The 22,030-nt window shown below is 38.5% G+C and overlaps 1 protein-coding gene across 4 annotated transcripts in view; it reads right to left on the bottom strand.

Moving 5' to 3' along the window:
- The window catches only part of SPAG9 (sperm associated antigen 9), a 155,284-nt gene that overhangs the window by 73,747 nt on the left and 59,507 nt on the right, over window positions 1-22,030 (bottom strand). For all 4 annotated transcript variants that reach the window (XM_082440298.1, XM_082440299.1, XM_082440300.1 and 1 more), the window contains exon 3: window positions 2,326-2,396. In XM_082440298.1, the coding sequence (XP_082296424.1) occupies window positions 2,326-2,396 (71 nt within the window). The remainder of the gene's footprint in view (window positions 1-2,325; window positions 2,397-22,030) is intronic.

Below are 22,030 nucleotides of genomic sequence, written 5' to 3'. Positions count from 1 at the left end.
CTAAGCTTCACTCTGTAAAATGGGGGTGGATGATAAGAATTTACTCAGAGGACGAGATGAAAATGCATTTAAACAGTCCCTGATGTAAGACCGGGGTTCAAGTTTTTAGTGTTAAATATAAGAGTATGTATATCTCCTCCAATGCCCTCTTCAAGGTACGTCTTCTTTCAAGCAAATTCAGTAATGTGTATAAAATTTTGAAATTAATTAGAGAACAGTTATTCACATTACAAAAAGAGCCAGAGATTTCCCTTAAGCAGCAAACAATGCTTTTGATAAAAGTGCTTTTAAACAACTTTTTTGTAGCCTATAACAAAGGTTACCTTAGTTAGAAGTAACAGTGGAAAGATTAAGGTTAAATCCTTCAGACTTCCTTTCCCTGAAGGTTTTCAGAATTTACCTTTAAAGGACACCTAGTTCTTTAGCATTGGATAGCTATTTATAATTGCTAATTGAATTGTATTTCTAGTACAGCTGTATAAACACAGAAAAATGTGGGCTAGAAGAGAAAAGACCCACATTTTAAAGCAGCCATATCTGTGTTATATAAACCTTCCTTGAGGCAGAACGAAATACAGAGAGCCTACCAGGGCAGAGGATAGAAGCTGCTTATGACTAAGGGTGGGGACCCTATGAAAAGCTGCATGTGAGATCTGCCTTGGTTACTAGCGAGACCCAAATCTCTGCCTTGGTATTTAGGGTTTTCCTGAGATCTTTTCTTCTTCCTGGGCTGTCCTTCTCTGAAGGAACAGAAATAGAAAAATTATTATATCTTTTCATTTGAAATTAAGATGTCAGATTGCTTTTTCTGCTGGAACACATCTTCACTTTTGCTAAATACGTATATGAGAGAAAATATGAAATTTCACTTTACAATGATTTTTTTTCTAGACCGCATATTTTATACATATTTCAATTTAACAATCCTCAACTATTACAAAGGTTAAAACTTCAATGAAAAAACAAAATGACTATTCATTATTCATCACTATCAACTACTTATGGCACATAAACCTATTCCCCCAAACATGCTTATAATTATCAGCATTGATAAGCACTACCAGTACAGGGCATTGTTCAGGCACTGAATTGAATGGTGTGAAAAGAACCAACAACAGACCTTTAACAATCGATTGTTCTTTAACAGTCTTAATATCTACCAAATACCGTCTTATTAAAATGTGGTTATTTTTTACATACTGAAAAGGCTGCTGTGTAAGCTGTTCCTGTTTTCCAAGAGCTCTATGGTTCCAGCCCTCTGTGGCCAATCTTTTTCCTCCACCACTAAATATCAATTCTGTGACACTTCATGCTTAGTGTGTGGTTATGTAAGTTAAAACAGTAATAATCAAACCTCACATGTCAGGAAGAAATTCCAACACCTCCCCAAGAAAGTGTTAAGCACACTACTCTCCAAAGCAAATGAAACTGAGTGCAGTGGGGTTTTACATTCCTTAAAAGCAACAATATAGGTCCCTACCAGAGGCAGGATAAGAGATCGCCCAAACTAGTGAAAGGAAAATGGAAGCTGAAGACTGGAACCATCTGTATCATGGGAAAGACAGGACTAGAAAGGGAAAGAGAGCAATTATTTTTTTCAGGTAACAGTGCATGCATCTATGAAAATTCTATTTATTTAGGTATGTGAACCCCAGAATGACCATGATACACAGAAACAATTTTCACATTAAGGAGATAGAAAGAAGCAAAGGAAATATATAAGAGGCTGACAGAGAATCATAAAAAGAAGGTTAAAAAACCCTCAAGTACATTTTCTAAATTGCTTTGAAGAGATTATGTGCTAGAGTTCATCTAAAATACTGAAATTTCATGCAGAAAACCTGTTTTAGAGTCATTTTAAGACATTATAATTTGTTTGTTATTTGTTATGAGCTTGATGCAAATATGTCCTTTATACTGTATTATAAATGTAGAGACCCTGACCAATAATTTACCAATCCATCATTTCCCAACAGGTAACAAAACAAATTATATCAATTCTCTCATATTAGTATCACGTATACTTTTTATTATGCACACATTAAGTTTTTACTTAACCAGCCAAAGACACAAGTATTGGAACTGCCTTAATAATTACATTATTCTGTGGCACACTAATTCACCACATGAAAAGTTAATGCCAGATAAAGGACATTAAAAGTCAACATTTGGTAACTAAGTACATGCTACATGAAATTTAAAGTCTTCTCAAAATAATCCCCAAGGATTATACTAGCTGATTTTCAAAGAGAAATTAAGACACATTTTCTAAGGTTAATTTCTTTATCTCAATATTAGCATGGTAAGAACAACCTAGAAACCCACCTCTGTGTGTCTTTGATGTAATGCATTATATTCCTTCTTCAGTTCTGCTTCTCTTTCTTCAAGTCTGCTAACTGAAATTAAGATACATACACTTAATCAAAACAAAATATAAGAAATTTACTTGAAAATTCTATCTTTAAAACTTGGAATGGGTTATCCGTAATCCTTGATAACTTCAGGACTCATCGCTCCATATGAAATTCTTCACAAAGCTAGTGATCTCATTTCATCATCCTTAATGAAACTTTTGGAGAGGGAATAAACAGAATTTTTTAAAAAACTAAACATCCGATTGCTTCTCCTAATATGTATATGTTTATCAGGTCATCCCCATCTAAGTAGGTTTTTAACATGATATAGAATTACCTCTTGGAAAAACACTTTACAAATCTCCTCATAGAAGTTTTAACCTGGGACTAGGGTCCAAATCATTGATTTCTGATATTATTCCAGCTCTTTTTCACTACTGAGCAGTATGTGAACATGTCACTATTTATAAGTACTTTCTCTACTTCAGGTCTTAATTTCAGGGACTCATCTTCTTTTATTTAGCTCCCTCTGCTGATGGAGTTTGTGTGAGCCACTACGTGGCTCATGGAGCACAACTTTGATACTTTAAAAAAGTTTTAAGATCCTGAGATACAGAATGTCAGAACAGGATTTCACAGGAAAGAATGGTATCAGAGAGGAATGATTTTGAGAGAAGATGGAATCCAAGCAGGACCACGAAGAAATTACAGTACCCAAGATAGATAGTGATGACAGTAGAGCAGGCAGGCACTGTTATCACAGAGAAAGGAACACAAAACAGTGGAGGTGGCAATGAAGAGGGGAGACCAGCCAGCCTGGAGGAGCCCATACTGGCTAAGGAGCAGTGGGTGACAGTCTGCTGGGGAGAAGTAAAGCTGGCGCTAAAGGAGCTTGTCAAGATACTCATTTAAGTCTGTCTGAAAGCATGAGAGCAGTTGGAAATGGTCTCTTGGTATAAGGGTCAGCTAGCTACAAACATGCAAGGCTGTTTGTAAATGACAGCCAGTGACTGTCAGCTGGCTGTAGAAGTAACTACTATGAACTATAACAGCACACGCATGAATGTTTTCATATGCCTAATATTAACACACCAGACACCATATATCACATAACTTGTGCTGCCTGGTAAACTCATTTTTGGTTTGTGTAGCTTTGTTTGAATATATTGAAAATATGCCATTAATTAGGAAATCTGTAGCTCTGACTTTTGATTTGTTTCTAATCAAGCCTATGTGTTGGCTCATTAAATTTGCAACAGTGAGTAAATACACTACAGTATCCATAGAGTCACACTTTATCGTGCCAGGCAAGGCTTGAGGACATGTGCTGCTCATCTTATCTTGTGGCTGAAAGCAATAAAAAGCAAACCTATAAGGCAGCTGTTTTGTGATAACACAACAGATACTGAAACCATAATAAATTTTAGTGCAGTTTCTGTGATTTTTATTTAAAGACAGAAAATCCAAGCAACTTACCAATTATATTAATCTAAAAGCATAATCCTAAAACTACTGGGTGAACCATAAGTATTTTTAATTGCTCATCTGTGTGAATCAGAATTTTCCTGGTATTGTGCAACCAAAACAAAAAATTAGAGGCTGAGACTAAAATAAAATTGCAACTATCATCCATAACCCTCAATTTCAAATTTGTGCTCAACAGTAGAGCCCCATTACTCTTGTCAACTAACTTGGTATAAATTCATAAGATAAATTTATATCACCATCACCACCACTACTACTAACAGCTAACATTATATAGTACTTGTTATGTAACATGCACTGTCCTACGTACTTTATATTAACTAACTTGAGCCTGACATTAACCTTATGATGAAAGTTTAATACATTTCATTTTAGAGATAAGGAAACTGAAGTAAATAGGGGTTAAGTAACTTGCCCAAATTCACAAAGTTAGTAAATGGCAAAACTACAATTCCTAATGGAAGAGACTAGATCCAGAATCAGCTTTTAATTACCATGGTATTCTGTCTCTCAAGAAATACTCCTTTTAATTTGTTTTATATATTGGAGTCTACTTTAAAATTTCACTTTGGGGAAAAAAAGTATAGAGGGTACTCCTTTATTACTTGAAATAAAACCCCCTCTGTCTGGAAAGAACCTAATCATGGATACTACAACTCAAAGGTATCAAACTGCCAAGTAAAATATGTACCCAACTTTATTAATCATGATGAAATGCATATTAAAACCAAAATGTGGGAATTCCCAGGTGGTCCAATGGTTAGAACTCTGCGCTCTCACTGCCGAGGGCCCAAGTTTGATCCCTGGTCGGGGAACTAAGATCCCATAAGCCAGGTGGTGTGGCAAAAAAACAAACAAACAAACAAAAAAGTAAAAAAACAAAATGCAACACCACTACATACCTGTCAGAATAGCTAAAATGAAAAACAGTGTTGGTAAGGAACAAGTTCTGGTAAGGAACTTTTATACACTGCTGGTGGGGGTATAAATTGGGACACCCAATTTGAAAACTGGCAAGATTTAATAAAGTTAATATTTGTCAACCTTATGACAAAACAAGTTCATTACTATGAAATATGTCTATGTGTCCACCAAAAGGCATTTAAGACAATGCTCAAAGCAGCACTATTTGTGCCCCAACCTGGAATCAACCCAAATATCCACCAACAGCAAAAAGGATAAATATTCATGTACTGGAATGCTATACAATAATGAGAATGAGGAAATTATTGCTGTACACAACATCATGGACAAATCTCACAAACAGGATATTGAGGAAAAGAAGCAGAAGCAAAAGAATACAAAGTTCAAATACATACATAACTAATCTAAAACTAATCTAACGTGTTAGAAGTCAGGATAGTGCTTACCTTTGGGGAGGAGTTATGACCTGATGAATTTACTGTGTATACAGCCCAACCCCACCCCAGTCCAAACATAATGTGTACCCATTCACACAAGCACTTTCCTTGGCTTGAATACTCATCATTCTTTATGTTCTCCAACAACTCCTATAAATTCAACATATAGCGCAGGATTTAAACAGACTATTCAGAACCATAACAAATAAGCTGTATTGATTCATCATTAAAATGTATGGGGAGATGAGCAAAAAATGTTACCAGATTGGAGAATTATAAAAAGAAATAGGGCTTCCCTGGTGGCGCAGTGGTTAAGAATCCGCCTGCCAATGCAGGGGACACGGGTTCAAGCCCTGGTCCGGGAAGATCCCACATGCCACAGAGCAACTAAGCCCGTGTGCCACAACTACTGAGCCTGCACTCTAGAGCCCGCGAGCCACAAGTGCTAAGCCCGCGTGCTACAACTACTGAAGCCTGTGCACCTAGAGCCCGTGCTCCACAACAAGAGAAGCCAGCGCAACGAGAAGCCTGCACACTGCAACAAAGAGTAGCTCCAGCTCGCCGCAACTAGAGAAAGCCTGAGTGCAGCAACAAAGACCCAAAGCAGCCAAAAAATAAACAAATAATTTTTTTAAAAAAAGAAAGAAAGAAAGAAAAAATGATTGCCATCATTGGAGGATAAATTGGAATTACTCTTTTGAAGGTCACGTTGGTGATATGTATTAAAATAAGCAATGTGTATATCCTTTGACCCATTGTTACTATTCATTTGAAAAGGGCGTAGAACAGGACCTCACACACCTGTCTTTCAAATACAACAATTAAAGGTACTGTTAAAATGAATGCAGTATTATCATAAATGCTGACATGAGATGGTGCCTAGAACTTAATGGAAGGATGTTGAATATTACTGCTATATCTGAAATTTAAAAATATAAAACAATGCATAGTATAATGTCACTAAGATGTCTACAAAGTCAAAACGAACTGATTTTCTCTCCCAAACCTGCTCTTTACCGTAATCTTCTTATTCAGGCAAAAATCTTGCAACTATCCTTTTGCTCTTCTCTTTTCCCACACTGCAATCCATCAGCAAATTCTGTCCAGTTTACCTTCAAAATAAATCTAGAATCTGACAACTTTTTACTACTTCTATCACTCCCACCTTGATATAAGACATCATCTCTTGCCTGGATTATTACAATTATCTCCTGACTAGTGTTTCTGCTCTAGTCTCTGCTCCCCTGTGTTTAAATGGTAACCTGGCTGGAGTCAGACAGTGACTGACTGCTCAAAACCCTTCAACAGCTTCCCGTGACAGAAAGAAAGAAAGGAAGGAGTGAGGGAGAGAGTCCTTACTCTGGCCTACAAGACCCTTCAGGATTGGATGTGTCAAGCCACACGGCTTTTGTTCCCATGGAGAATTCTTGTCTCCCCACCCAACTGTTACAGGCTGAACTGTGTCCAACCCAAATTCATATGTTGAACCCCTAACCAATGTAACTATGTTTGTAAACAGGGCTTTCAAAAGGTAATTAAGGGGAATTCCCTGGTGGTCCAGGGTTAGGACTCGGAGCTTTCACTGCTGGAGCCTGGGTGCAATTCCTGGTCGGGGAACTAAGATCCTGCAAGCTGCGTGGCACAGCCAAAAAAATAAATAAATAAAAATAAAATAAAAAGGTAATTAAGGTTAGATGAGATCATAAAGATGGGGTCCTAACTCAATAGGACTGGTATCTTTTTTTAAGAAAAGGAAATGATAACAGAGCTCTTTCTCCCCAAACATGCACAGAGAAAAGGTTCTGTGAGAACACAGAGAGAAGGCGGCTACCTGCAAGCCAGGGAGAGCGGTCTCAGAAGAAACCAAACCTGCCAGCACTTTCCAGCCTTTAGAACTGTGAGAAAATTAATTTCTGTAATTTAAGCCACCCAGTCTGTGGTCTTTTGTTATGGCAGCCCTACAAGAACTATTGACAAATATCATTAAGACAACCTTTGAGAGAAGCTTTTATACATAATGTTTATCAATTGACTTGGGACAGACAGCTGAGCTTGTAGCTCATAGAAACAGGTCCTGACTGACTTTATGGCAGCTTGCTAACCGACGTTGGTTTGTGTAGCTTTGTTGTAATGTACTACTTAATCGTAAGAATGTGGGAAAGGAGACATAAAGCCCCAAAATACCACTAATTGCCAGAAATCTCCTACCATTTACCTAAATGAACATGATCATTGTTCAAACTGGCTTATGTTTATCTACAAAAATTTCTTAAATTTCTATTAATCACTCTGTCCCCTTAAGCATTTTGTATTATTTCTATCGATAATTCCTTAACCCTCCATTCACAGCTTTTTAACCCATTAGACTTAACGTTCTACTTATTTCCATTTGGCATCATAGTCTTACTTTCACCTCAAAAATAAATTTGATAAACTATCAACCCATTCGCTAATCAACCATTTCACATTGTATTTACTAATCTCATATAAATTATCTGTATCTGTATTATTTCTTAGCAAGCCTGTATCATACAAGAAAGGGCATTTAACACATGCAAACCACATATGGTTACATGTGACCTGCCCCTGACTCTCTTATTTTTTTCAATAGATTTTATTTTTTAGAGCAGTTTAAGGTTCACAGAAAAACTGAAAGTACAGTTTCCATATACCCCTGCCACCACACACCCACATCTTCCCCCACTATCTACATCCCACACCAGTGTGGTACATATATTACAGTCAATAAACCTACACTGACACATCATAATCACCCAAACACTAAAGTTTACATCAGGATTAACTCTTTGTGTTGAATATTCTATAGATTTGGACACATACATAATGACATGTATCCACAATTACAGTTTCATACAGAGTAGTTTCATTGCCTTAAAAATCCTCTGTTCGCCACCTATTCATCCCTCCCTCCCTCCCTCGCCCCCTCCCACTGTCCATTTTAACCATGGCAACACTTATCTTTTACTGTCTCTATAGTTTTGCCTTTTTCAGATTGGCTTCTTTTACTCTGTAATACCTTTTTGAGGTTTTTCCATGTGTTTTCATCACTTGATACATCACTGCTTTTTAGCACTGAAAAATATTCCACTGTATGGATGCACCACATTTTATTCCTGTTATTTTCATAAGTGCTACAGTGTTAAAACTATAAGCCTTAAACGCTCATCATCTCATCTAAGCACTAAAGTTAATTTTCTTAATCTACAAATATTTTCAGTTAGTACTGCTGCATATTACACACTTCTACGCTGACAGATGATTTCCATATTTTCACTGTTCTTAATACAAAATACATCACAAGTACACTTAAATCAAGCTCTCTCTCAGCTTTCTGTATGAATACATGTTACCTATTACAGTATTTAACACAACTAGTTTTATTTTTTTTAATTTTTTTAAATTTTATTTATTTATTTATTTATGGCTGCGTTGGGTCTTCGTTTCTGTGCGAGGGCTTTCTCCAGTTGCGGCGAGCGGGGGCCACTCTTCATCGCGGTGCGCGGGCCTCTCACTGTCGCGGCCTCTCCCGTTGCGGAGCACAGGCTCCAGACGCGCAGGCTCAGTAGTTGTGGCTCACAGGCCTAGTCGCTCCGTTGCATGTGGGATCTTCCCAGACCAGGGCTCGAACCCGTGTCCTCTGCATCGGCAGGCAGATTCTCAACCACTGCGCCACCAGGGAAGCCCTAGTTTTATTTTTTAAGGCAGCAAAAGATCCAGGCTAAAAGTAGAACATATTCACCTCAAAATGTAAACTGATAACACTGTACTTTACATCAGCCTATTAGTCTGATGCATCACTGTTGTATTCTGATTTTCTCTCACCTGTAACTATGTTTTTAAGAATGTTCCATCCAAAAGCTGCAGAAACTGTGCACTCTCTTCAACTGCACATGAAACATTCTCCAGGACAGATCACGTGCTATGCCACAAAACAAGTCTCAGTAAACTTAAAAACACTGAAGTCATATCAAGCCTCTTTTCCAACCACAGTGCTATAAGACTTGAAATCAACTACAAGAAAAAACCACAAAAAATACTAAACATGTGGAAGCTAAACAAATGCTACTAAGCAACCAATGGGTCAATGAAGAAATCAAAGAGGAAGTCAAAAAATACCTTAAGGGGACTTCCCTCGTGGTGCAGTGGTTAAGAATCTGCCTGCCAATGCGGGGGACACGGGTTCGAGCCCTGGCCCGGGAAGATCCCACATGCTGCGGAGCAGCTAAGCCCCTGCGCTACAACTGCTGAGCAACCCCTGCTCGCCACAACTAGAGAAAGCCTGCACACAGCAACGAAGACCCAATGCAGCCAAAAATAAATAAATAAAAATAAATTTATATTAAAAAAATATACCTTAAGATCCTGAAAATGGAAACATAATATTCCAAAATCTATGGGAGACAGCAAAAATAGTTCTAAGAGGGAAATTCAAGAAACAAGAAAAATCTCAAATAAACAATCTAACCTTACACCTAAAGGAACTGGAAAAAGAAAAACAAAACCCAATGTTAAGAGAAAGAAGGAAATAATAAAGATTAGAGTGGAAATAGAGACCTTCAAGATGGCAGAGGAGTAAGACGTGGAGATCACCTTCCTCCCCACAAATACATCAAAAATACATCTACATGTGGAACAACTCCTACAGAACACCTACTGAATGCTGGCAGAAGACCTCAGACGTCCCCACGTACCTGGGTAGGGCGAAAGAAAAAAGGAAAAACAAGAGACAAAAGAATAGGGACAAGACCTGCACCTCTGGGAGGGAGATGTGAAGGAGGAAAAGTTTCCACACAGTAGGAAGCCCCTTCACTGGCAGAGATGGGGGTGGGCGGGGGGGGGGGGAAGCTATGGAGCCACGGAGGAGAGCACAGCAACAGAGGTGCAGAGGGCAAAGCGGAGAGATTCCCACAAAAAGGATCAGAGCTGACCAGCATTCACTAGCCTCAGAGGCTTGTTTGCTCACCCGCCAGGGCGTCTGGGGGCTGGGAGCTGAGGCTCCGGCTTCCGAGGTCAGATCCCAGGGAGAGGACTGCGGTTGGCTACGTGAACACAGCCTGAAGGGGGCTAGTGCGCCACAGATAGCTGGAAGGGAGTCCGGGAAAAAGTCTGGAACTGCCTAAGAGGCAAGAGACCATTGTTTCAGGATTCGTGAGGAGAGGGGATTCAGAGCACCGCCTAAACGAGCTCCACATACCAGTGCGCACCGTGGCTATCAGCGCGGACCCCAGAGACGGGCATGAGATGCTAAGGCTGCTGCTGCAGCCACCAAGAACCCTGTGTGCAAGAACAGGTCACTATCCACACCTCCCCTCCTGGGAACCTGTGCAGCCCGCCACTGCCAGGGTCCCATGATCCACACACAACTTCCCCGGGAGAACGCACACCGTGCCTCAGGCTGTTGAAACGACATGCCGTCCTCTGCCGCCGCAGGCTCGCCCCGCATTCCGAACCCCTCCCTCCCCACAGCCTGAGTGAGCCAGAGCCCCCTAATCAGCTGCTCCTTTAACCCCGTCCTGTCTGGGCGGGGAACAGACGCCCTCAGGCGACCTACACGCAGAGGCGGGGCCAAATCCAAAGCTGAACCCCAAGAGCTGTGCAAACAAATAAGAGAAAGGGAAATTTCTCCCAAAAGCCTCAGGAGCAGCAGATTAAATCTCCACAATCAACTTGATGTACCCTGCATCTGTGGAATACCTGAATAGACAACGAATCAACCCAACATTGAGGCGGTGGACTTTGGGAGCAATGATATATTTTTTTTTTTTCCTTTTTCTCTTTTTGTGTGTATGTGTATGCTTCTTTGTGTGATTTTGCCTGTACAGCTTTGCTTTTACCATTTGTCCTAGGGATCTGTCTGTCCGTTTTGTTAGTTTGTTTGTTTGATTTTTCTTTTCTTACTTTTTTTTTTCTTTTTTTTTTTTAATCAGTCATCAATTTTATACACATCACTGTATACATGTCAATCCCAATCGCCCAATTCAGCACACCACCATCCCCACCCCACCACATTTTCCCCCATTGGTGTTCATACGTTTGTTCTCTACATCTGTGTCTCAACTTCTGCCCTGCGACCAGGTTCAACTGTACCGTTTTTCTAGGTTCCACATACATGCATTAATATACGATATTTGTTTTTCTCTTTCTGACTCACTTCACTCTGCATGACAGTCTCTAGATACATCCACGTCTCAACAAATGACTCAATTTCGTTCCTTTTTATGGCTGAGTAATATTCCATTGTATATATGTACCACATCTTCTTTATCCATTCGTCTTTCGATGGGCATTTAGGTTGCTTCCATGACCTGGCTATTGTAAATAGAGCTGCAATGAACATTGGGGTGCATGTGTCTTCTTGAATTACGGTTTTCTCTGGGTATGTGCCCAGTAGTGGGATTGCTGGATCATATGGTAATTCTAATTTTAGTTTTTTAAGGAACCTCCATATTGTTCTCCATAGAAGCTGTATCAATTTACATTCCCACCAACAGTGCAAGAGGGTTCCCTTTTCTCCACACCCTCTCCAGCATTTGTTGTTTGTAGATTTTCTGATGATGCCCATTCTAACTGGTGAGAGGTGATACCTCATTGTAGTTTTGATTTGCATTTCTCTAATAATTAGGGATGTTGAGCATCTCTTCATGTGCTTCGTAGCCGTCTGTACGTCTTCTTTGGAGAAATGTCTATTTAGATCTTCTGCCCATTTTTGGATTGGGTTGTTTGTTTCTTTAATATTGAGCTGAATGAGCTGTTTATATATTTTGGAGATTAATCCTTTGTCCGTTGATTCGTTTGCAAATATTTTCTCCCATTGTGAGGGTTGTCTTTTCTTCTTGTTTATGGTTTCCTTTGCTGTGCAAAAGCTTTGAAGTTTCATTAAGTCCCATTTGTTTATATTCGTTTTTATTTCCATTACTGTAGGAGATGGATCAAAAAAGATCTTGCTGTGATTTATGTCAAAGAGTGTTCTTCCTATGTTTTCCTCCAAGAGTTTTATGGTGTCCAGTCTTACATTTAGGTCTCTAATCCATTTTGAGTTTATTTTTGTGTATGGTGTTAGGGAGTATTCTAATTTCATTCTTTTACATGTAGCTGTCCAGTTTTCCCAGCACCACTTATTGAAGAGACTGTCTTTTCTCCATTGTATATCTTTGCCTCCTTTGTCATAGATGAGTTGACCATAGGTGTGTGGGTTTATCTCTGGGCTTTCTATCTTGTTCCATTGATCTATGTTTCTGTTTTTGTGCCAGTACCATATTGTCTTGATTACTGTAGCTTTGTAGTATAGTCTGAAGTCAGGGAGTCTGATTCCTCCAGCTCCATTTTTTCCCTCAAGACTGCTTTGGCTATTCAGGGTCTTTTGTGTCTCCATACAAATTTTAAGATGATTTGTTCTAGTTCCGTAAAAAATGGCATTGGTAATTTGATAGGGATTGCATTCAATCTGTGGATTGCTTGGGGTAGTACAGTCATTTTCGCAATATTGATTCTTACAATCCAGGAACATGGTATATCTCTCCATCTGTTGGTATCATCTTTAATTACTTTCATCAGTGTCTTACAGTTTTCTCCATACAGGTCTTTTGTCTCCCTAGGTAGGTTTATTCCTAGGTATTTTATTCTTTTTGTTGCAATGGTAAATGGGAGTGTTTCCTTAATTTCACTTTCAGATTTTTCATCATTAGTGTATAGGAATACAAGAGACTTCTGTGCATTAATTTTGTATTCTGCAACTTTACCAAATGCACTGATTAGCTCTAGTAGTTTTCTGGTGGCATATTTAGGATTCTCTATGTATAGTATCATGGCATCTGCAAACACTGACGGTTTTACTTCTTCTTTTCCAATTTGTATTCCTTTATTTCTTTTTCTTCTCTGATTGCCGTGGCTAGGACTTCCAAAACTATGTTGAATAATAGTGGTGAGAGTGGACATCCTTGTCTCATTCCTGATCTTAGAGGAAATGCTTTCAGTTTTTCACCGTTGAGAATGATGTTTGCTGTGGGCTTGTCGTATATGGCCTTTATTGTGTTGAGGCAGGTTCCCTCTATGCCCACTTTCTGGAGAGTTTTTATCATAAATGGGTGTTGAATTTTGTCAAAAGCTTTTTCTGCATCTACTGAGATGATCATATGGTTTTTATTCTTCAATTCGTTAATATGGTGTATCACATTGATTGATTTGCATATATTGAAGAATCCTTGCATCCCTGGGATAAATCCCACTTGATCGTGGTGTATGATCCTCTTCATGTCTTGTTGGATTCTGCTTGCTAGTATTTTGTTGAGGATTTTTGCGTCTATATTCATCAGTGATATTGGTCTGTAATTTTCTTTTTTTGTAGTATCTTTGTCTGGTTTTGGTATCAGGGTGATGGTGGCCTCATGGAATGAGTTTGGGAGTGTTCCTTCCTCTGCAATGTTTTGGAAGAGTTTGAGAAGGATGGGTGTTAGCTCTTCTCTAAATGTTTGATAGAATTCACCTGTGAAGCCATCTGGTCCTGGATTTTTGTTTGTTGGAAGATTCTTAATCACAGTTTCAATTTCATTACTTGTGATTGGTCTGTTCATATTTTCTGTTTCTTCCTGGTTCAGTCTTGGAAGGTTATACCTTTCTAAGAATTTGTCCATTTCTTCCAGGTTGTCCATTTTATTGGCATAGAGTTGCTTGTAGTAGTCTCTTAGGATGCTTTGTATTTCTGTGGTGCCTGTTGTAACTTCTCCTTTTTCATTTCTGATTTTATTGAATTGAGTCCTCTCCCTCTTTTTCTTGATGAATCTGGCTAATGGCTTATCAATTTTATTTATCTTCTCAAAGAACCAGCTTTTAGTTTTATTGATCTTTGCTATTGTTTTCTTTGTTTCTGTTTCATTTATTTCTGCTCTGGTCTTGATTTCTTTCCTTCTGCTAACTTTAGGTTTTGTTTGTTCTTCTTTCTCTAGTTTCTTTAGGTGTAAGGTTAGATTGTTTACTTGAGATTTTTCTTGTTTCTTTAGGTAGGCTTGTATAGCTATAAACTTCCCTCTTAGAACTGCTTTTGCTGCATCCCATAGGTTTTGGGTCGTCGTGTTTTCATTGTCATTTGTCTCTAGGTATTTTTTGATTTCCTCTTTGATTTCTTCAGTGATCTCTTGGTTATTCAGTAACGTATTGTTTAGCCTCCATGTGTTTGTGTTTTTTATGTTTTATTCCCTGTAATTCATTTCTAACCTCATAGCGTTGTGGTCAGAAAAGATGCTTGATATGATTTCAGTTTTCTTAAATTTACTGAGGCTTGATTTGTGACCCAAGATGTGATCTATCCTGGAGAATGTTCCATGTGCACTTGAGAAGAAAGTGTAATCTGCTGTTTTTGGATGTTTCCAATAAATATCAATTAAATCTATCTGGTCTATTGTGTCATTTAAAGCTTCTGTTTCCTTATTTATTTTCATTTTGGATGATCTGTCCACTGGTGTAAGTGAGGTGTTAAAATCCCCCACTATAATTGTGTTACTGTCGATTTCCTCTTTTATAGCTGTTAGCAGTTGCCTTATGTATTGAGGTGCTCCTATGTTGGGTGCATATATATTTATAATTGTTATATCTTCTTCTTGGATTGATCCCTTGTTCATTATGTAATATCCTTCCTTGTCTCTTGTAACATTCTTTATTTTAAAGTCTATTTTATCTGATATGACTATAGCTACTCCAGCTTTCTTTTGATTTCCATTTGCATGGAATATCTTTTCCATCCCCTCACTTTGTCTGTATGTGTCCCTACGTCTAAAGTGGGTCACTTGTAGACAGCATATATATGGGTCTTGTTTTTGTATCCATTCAGCAAGCCTGTGTCTTTTGGTGGGAGCATTTAATCCATTCACGTTTAAGGTAATTATTGATATGTATGTTCCTATGACCATTTTCTTAATTGTTTTGGGTTTGTTTTTGTAGGTCCTTTTCTTCTCTTGTGTTTCCCACTTAGAGAAGTTCCTTTAGCATTTGTTGTAGAGCTGGTTTCGTGGTGCTGAATTCTCTTAGCTTTTGCTTGTCTGTAAAGCTTTTGATTTCTCCATCAAATCTAAATGAGATCCTTGCCAGGTAGAGTAATCTTGGTTGTAAGTTCTTCCCTTTCATCACTTTAAGTATATCATGCCACTCCCTTCTGGCTTGTAGAGTTTCTGCTGAGAAATCAGCTGTTAACCTTATGGGAGTTCCCTTGTATGTTATTTGTTGTTTTTCCCTTGCTGCTTTCAATAATTTTTCTTTGTCTTTAATTTTTGCCAATTTGATTACTATGTGTCTTGGCGTGTTTCTCCTTGAGTTTATCCTGTATGGGACTCGCTGCACTTCCTGGACTTGAGTGGCTATTTCCTTTCCCATGTTAGGGAAGTTTTCGACTATAATCTCTTCATATTTTTTCTCTGGTCCTTTCTCTCTCTCTTTTCCTTCTGGGACCCCTATAATGCGAATATTGTTGCGTTTAATGTTGTCCCAGAGGCCTCTTAGGCTGTCTTCATTTCTTTTCATTCTTTTTTCTTTAGTCTGTTCCGCAGCATGAATTCCACCATTCTGTCTTCCAGGTCACTTAGCCATTCTTCTGCCTCAGTTATTCTGCTATTGATTCCTTCTAGTGTAGTTTTCATTTCAGTTATTGTATTGGACATCTCTGTTTATTTGTTCGTTAATTCTTCCAGGTCTTTGTTAATCATTTCTTGCATCTTCTCAATCTTTGCCTCCATTCTTATTCCGAGGTCCTGTATCATCTTCACTATCATTATTCTGAATTCTTTTTCTGGAAGGTTGCCTATCTCCACTTCATTTAGTTGTTTTTCTGGGGTTTTTTCTTGTTCCTTCATCTGGTATATGGCCCTCTGCCTTTTCATCTTGTCTATCTTTCTGTGAATGTGGTTTTTGTTCCACAGGCTGCAGGATTGTAGTTTTTCTTGCTTCTGCTGTCTGCCCTCTGGTGGTTGAGGTTATCTAAGAGGCTTGATGGGAGGCTCTGGTGGTGGGTAGAGCTGACTCTACTAGTATTTAGTAATTAAGAAGAACTATCTCACACAGGGCCAGCGGCTCCGTCCTCCGCTTCCCCAGAGAACCTTTAACATCAGCTGTGCGGCAGCTCGGCCAAAGTGTGCGCCCCAAGTTCAAGTCCGGCGGTCCGGCAGCTGCAGCGCCTCGAAGGCCACACACCTCTTTTCTTACTCTTTAATATTTTTTACTTTTATTAATTATGTTTTACTTTTAATAATTATGTTTTATTTTATTCCATTTTATTTTTTTCTTTCTTTTTTTATCCCTTTTCTTCTAAGCCATGTGACTGACAGGGTCTTGGTGCTCTGGCTGGGTGTCAGGCCCGTGCGTCTGAGGTGGGAGAGCTGAGTTCAGGACATTGGTCCACCAGAGACCTCACAGCTCCACGTAATATCAAACGGCGAAAGCTCTCCCAGAGATCTCCATCTCAACGTTAAGACCAACCTCCACTCAATGACCAGCAAGGTACAGTGCTGGACACCCTATGCCAAACAACTAGCAAGACAGGAACACAACCCCACCCATTAGCAGAGAGGCTGCTTAAAATCATAAGTTCACAGACACCCCAAAACACACCACTGAACACGGTCCTGCCCACCAGAAAGACATTATCCAGCCTCATCCAGCAGAAAACAGGCATCAGTCCCCTCAACAAGGAAGCCTACACAACCCACTGAACCAACCTTTCACACTGGGGGCAGACACCAAAAGAAGCAATGGGAACTACGAACCTGCAGCCTGCGAAAAGGAGACCCCAAACACAGTAAGTTAAGCAAAATGGGAAGACAGAGAAATACACAGCAGAGGAAGGAGCAAGGTAAAAACCCACCAGACCAAACAAATGAAGAGGAAATGGGCAGTCGGCCTGAAAAAGAATTCAGAGTAATGATAGTAAAGATGATCCAAAATCTTGGAAATAGAATGGAGAAAATACAAGGAAAGTTTAACAAGGACCTAGAAGAACTAAAGAGCAAACAAACAACGATGAACAACACAATAAATGAAATTAAAAATTCTCTAGAAGGAATCACTAGCTGAATAACTGAGGCAGAAGAACAGATAAGTGACCTGGAAGATAAAATAGTGGCAATAACTACCACAGAGCAGTATAAAGAAAAAAGAATCAAAAGAATTGAGGACAGTCTCAGAGACCTCTGGGACAACATTAAATGCACCAACACTCGAATTATAGGGGTCCCAGAAGAAGAAGAGAAAAAAAAAAAGGGACTGAGAAAATATTTGAAGAGATTATAGCTGAAAACTTCCCTAATATGCGAAAGGAAATAGTCAATCAAGTCCAGGAAGCACAGAGAGTCCAATACAGGATAAATCCAAGGAGAAACACACCAAGACACATACTAATCAAACTATCAAAAATTAAATACAAACAAAAAATATTAAAAGCAGCAAGGGAAAAGTAACAATCAACATACAAGGGAATCCCCATAAGGTTAACAGCTGATCTTTCAACAGAAACTCTGCAAGCCAGAAGGGAGTGGCAGCACATATTTGAAGTGAAGAAAGGGAAAAACTGACAACCAAGATTACTCTACCCAGCAAGGATCTCATTCAAAGTCGACGGAGAAATTAAAACCTTTACAGATAAACAAAAGTTAACACAATTCAGCACCACCAAACCAGCTTTACAACAAATGCTAAAGGAACTTCTCTAAGCAGGAAACAGAAGAGAAGGAAAAGACCTACATTAACAAACCCAGAACAATTAAGAAAATGGTAAAAGGAAGATACATACATATAACTACCTTAAACGTAAATGGATTAAATGCTCCAACCAAAAGACATAGACTGGCTGAATGGATACAAAAACAAGACCCGTATATATGCTGTCCACAAGAGACCCACTTCAGACCTAGGGACACATACAGACTGAAAGTGAGGGGATGGAAAAAGATATTCCATACAAATGGAAACCAAAAGAAAGCTGGAGTAGCAATTCTTATATCAGACAAAATAGACTTTAAAATAAAGACTATTACAAGAGACAAAGACGACACTACATAATGATCAAGGGATCGATCCAAGAAGAAGATATAACAATTGTAAATACTTATGCACCCAACATAGGAGCACCTCAATACATAAGGCAAATGCTAACAGCCATAAAAGGGGAAATCGACAGTAACACAATCATAGTAGGGGACTTCAACACCCCACTTTCACCAATGGACATATCATCCAAAATGAAAATCAATAAGGAAACACAAGCTTTAAATGATACATTAAACAAGATGGGCTTAATTGATATTTATAGGACATTCCATTCAAAAACAGCAGAATACACTTTCTTCTCAAGTGCTTATGGAACATAATCCAGGACAGATCATATCTTGGGTCACAAATCAAGCCTTGGTAAATTTGAGAAAACTGAAATCGTATCAAGTATCTTTTCCAACCACAACACTATGAAACTAGATATCAATCACAGGAAAAAATCTGTAAAAAATACAAACACATGGAGGCAAAACAATACACTACTAAATAACCAAGAGATCACTGAAGAAATCAAAGAGGAAATCAAAAAATACCTAGAAACAAATGACAATGAAAACACGACGACCCAAAATCTATGGGATGCAGCAAAAGCAGTTCTAAGAAGGAAGTTTATAGCAATACAATCCTACCTCAAGAAACAAGAAAAATCTCAAATAAACAACCTCACTTTACACCTAAAGCAATTAGAGAAAGAAGAACAAAAAAACCCCAAAGTTAGCAAAAGGAAAGAAATACTCAGAAATAATCAGAAAGATCAGATCAGAAATAAATGAAATGAAGGAAACGATAGCAAAGATCAATAAAACTAAAGACTGACTTTTTGAGAAGATAAATAAAATTGATAAACCACTAGACAGACTCATCAAGAAAAAAAGGAAGAAGACTCAAATCAAGAGAATTAGAAATGAAAAAAGAGAAGTAACAACTGACACTGCAGAAATACAAAGGATAATGAGAGATTACTACAAGCAACTCTATGCCAATAAAATGGACAACCTGGAAGAAATGAACAGATTCTTAGAAAAGCACAACCTTCTGAGACTGAACCAGAAAGAAACAGAAAATATAAACAGACTGATCACAAGCACTGAAATTGAAACTGTGATTTAAAATCTTCCAACAAGCAAAAGCCCAGGACCAGATGGCTTCACAGGCGAATTCTATCAAACATTTAGAGAAGAGCTAACACCTATCCTTCTCAAACTCTTCCAAAATATAGAAGAGGGAAGAACACTCCCAAACTCATTCTACGAGGCCACCATCACTCTGATACCAAAACCAGACAAAGATGTCACAAAAAAAGAAAACTACAAGCCAATATCACTGATGAACATAGATGCAAAAATCCTCATCAGAATACTAGCAAACAGAATCCAACAGCACATTAAAAGGATCATACACTATGATCAAGTGGAGTTTATCCCAGGGATGCAAGGATTCTTCAATATATGCAAATCAATCAACGTGATACATCATATTAACAAATTGAAGGAGAAAAACCATATGATCATCTCAATAGATGCAGAGAAATCTTTTGACAAAATTCAACACCCATTTATGATAAAAGCCCTCCAGAAAGTAGGCATAGAGGGAACTTTCCTCAACATAATAAAGGCCATATATGACAAACCCACAGCCAACATTGTCCTCCATGGTGAAAAACTGAAACCATTTCCACTAAGATCAGGAACAAGACAAGGTTGCCCACTCTCACCACTATTATTCAACATAGTTTTGGAAGTGTTAGCCACAGCAATCAGAGAAGAAAAAGAAATAAAAGGAATCCAAATCGGAAAAGAAGAAGTAAAGCTGTCACTGTTTGCAGATGACATGATACAATACATAGAGTATCCTAAAGATGCTACCAGAAAACTACTAGAGCTAATCAATGAATTTGGTAAAGTAGCAGGATACAAAATTAATGGACAGAAATCTCTTGCATTCCTATATACTAATGATGAAAAATCTGAAAGTGAAATTAAGAAAACACTCCCGTTTCCCATTGCAACAAAAAGAATAAAATATCTAGGAATAAACCTACCTAAGGAGACAAAAGACCTGTATGCAGAAAATTATAGGACACTGATGAAAGAAATTAAAGATGATACAAATAGATGGAGAAATATACCACGTTCTTGGATTGGAAGAATCAACATTGTGAAAATGACTCTACTACCCAAAGCAATCTACAGATTCAATGCAATCCCCATCAAACTACCACTGGCATTTTTCACAGAACTAGAACAAAAAATTTCACAATTTGTATGGAAACACAAAAGACCTCGAATAGCCAAAGCAACCTTGAGAACAAAAAATGGAGCTGGAGGAATCAGGCTCCCTGACTTCAGACTATACTACAAAGCTACAGTAATCAAGACAGTTTGGTACTGGCACAAAAACAGAAATATAGATCAATGGAACAGGATAAAAAGCCCAGAGATAAACCCACGCACATATGGTCACCTTATCTTTGATAAAGGAGGCAAGAATATACAATGGAGAAAAGATAGCCTCTTCAATAAGTGGCACTGGGAAAACTGGACAGCTACATGTAAAAGAATGAAATTAGAACACTCCCTAACACCATACACAAAAATAAACTCAAAATGGATTAAAGACCTAAATGTAAGGCCAGACACTATAAAACTCTTAGAGGTAAACATAGGCAGAACGCTCTTTGACATAAATCACAGCAAGATCCTTTTTGACCCACCTTCTAGAGAAAGGGAAATAAAAACAAAAATAAACAAATGGGACCTAATGAAACTTAAAAGCTTTTGCAAAGCAAAGGAAACTACAAACAAGACGAAAGGACAACCCTCAGAATGGGAGGAAATATTTGCAAATGAAGCAACGGACAAAGGATTAATCTCCAAAATATACAAGCAGCTCATGCAGCTCAATATCAAAAAAACAAACAACCCAATCCAAAAATGGGCAGAGGACCTAAACAGACATTTCTCCAAAGAAGATATACAGATTGCCAACAAACACATGAAAGGATGCTCAACTTCACTAATCGTTAGAGAAATGCAAATCAAAAGTACAATGAGGTATGACCTCACACTGGTCAGAATGGTGAGGGTGTGGAGAAAAGGGGACCCTCTTGCACTGTGGGTGGGAATGTAATTTGATACAGCCATACTGTTCTCCACTGTACTATATAGAGAACAGTATGGAGGTTCCTTAAAAAACTAAAAATAGAACTACCATATGACCCAGCAATCCCACTACTGGGCATATACCCTGGGAAAACCATAATTCAAAAAGAGTCATGTACCACAATGTTCATTGCAGCTCTATTTACAATAGCCAGGACCTGGAAGCTACCTAAGTGTCCGTCGACAGATGAATGGATAAAAAAGATGCGGCACATATATACAATGGACTAATTACTCAGCCATGAAAAGAAACGAAACTGAGTTATTTGTAGTGAGGTGGATGGACCTAGAGACTATTATACAGAGTGACGTAAGTCAGAAAGAGAAAAACAAATACTGTATGCTAACACATATATATGGAATCTAAAAAAAAAAAAAAAATTGGTTCTGTAGAACCTAGGGGCAGGACAGGAATAAAGACGCAGACGTAGAGAATGGACTGAGGATAAGGGGAGGGGGTAGGGTAAGCTGGGACGAAGTGAGAGAGTGGTATGGACATATATACACTACCAAATGTAAAATAGATAGCTAGTGGGAAGCAGCCACATAGCACAGGGAGGTCAGTTCGGTGCTTTATGTCCACCTAGAGAGGTGGGATAAGAAGGGTGGGAGGGAGACG

Source organism: Balaenoptera physalus (assembly GCF_965194825.1).
Source record: "Balaenoptera physalus genome assembly, chromosome: 20".
NCBI lineage: Eukaryota > Metazoa > Chordata > Mammalia > Artiodactyla > Balaenopteridae > Balaenoptera > Balaenoptera physalus.
Note: the sequence above shows the minus strand (reverse complement) of the source record. Positions and strands in the feature narration are given on the sequence as shown.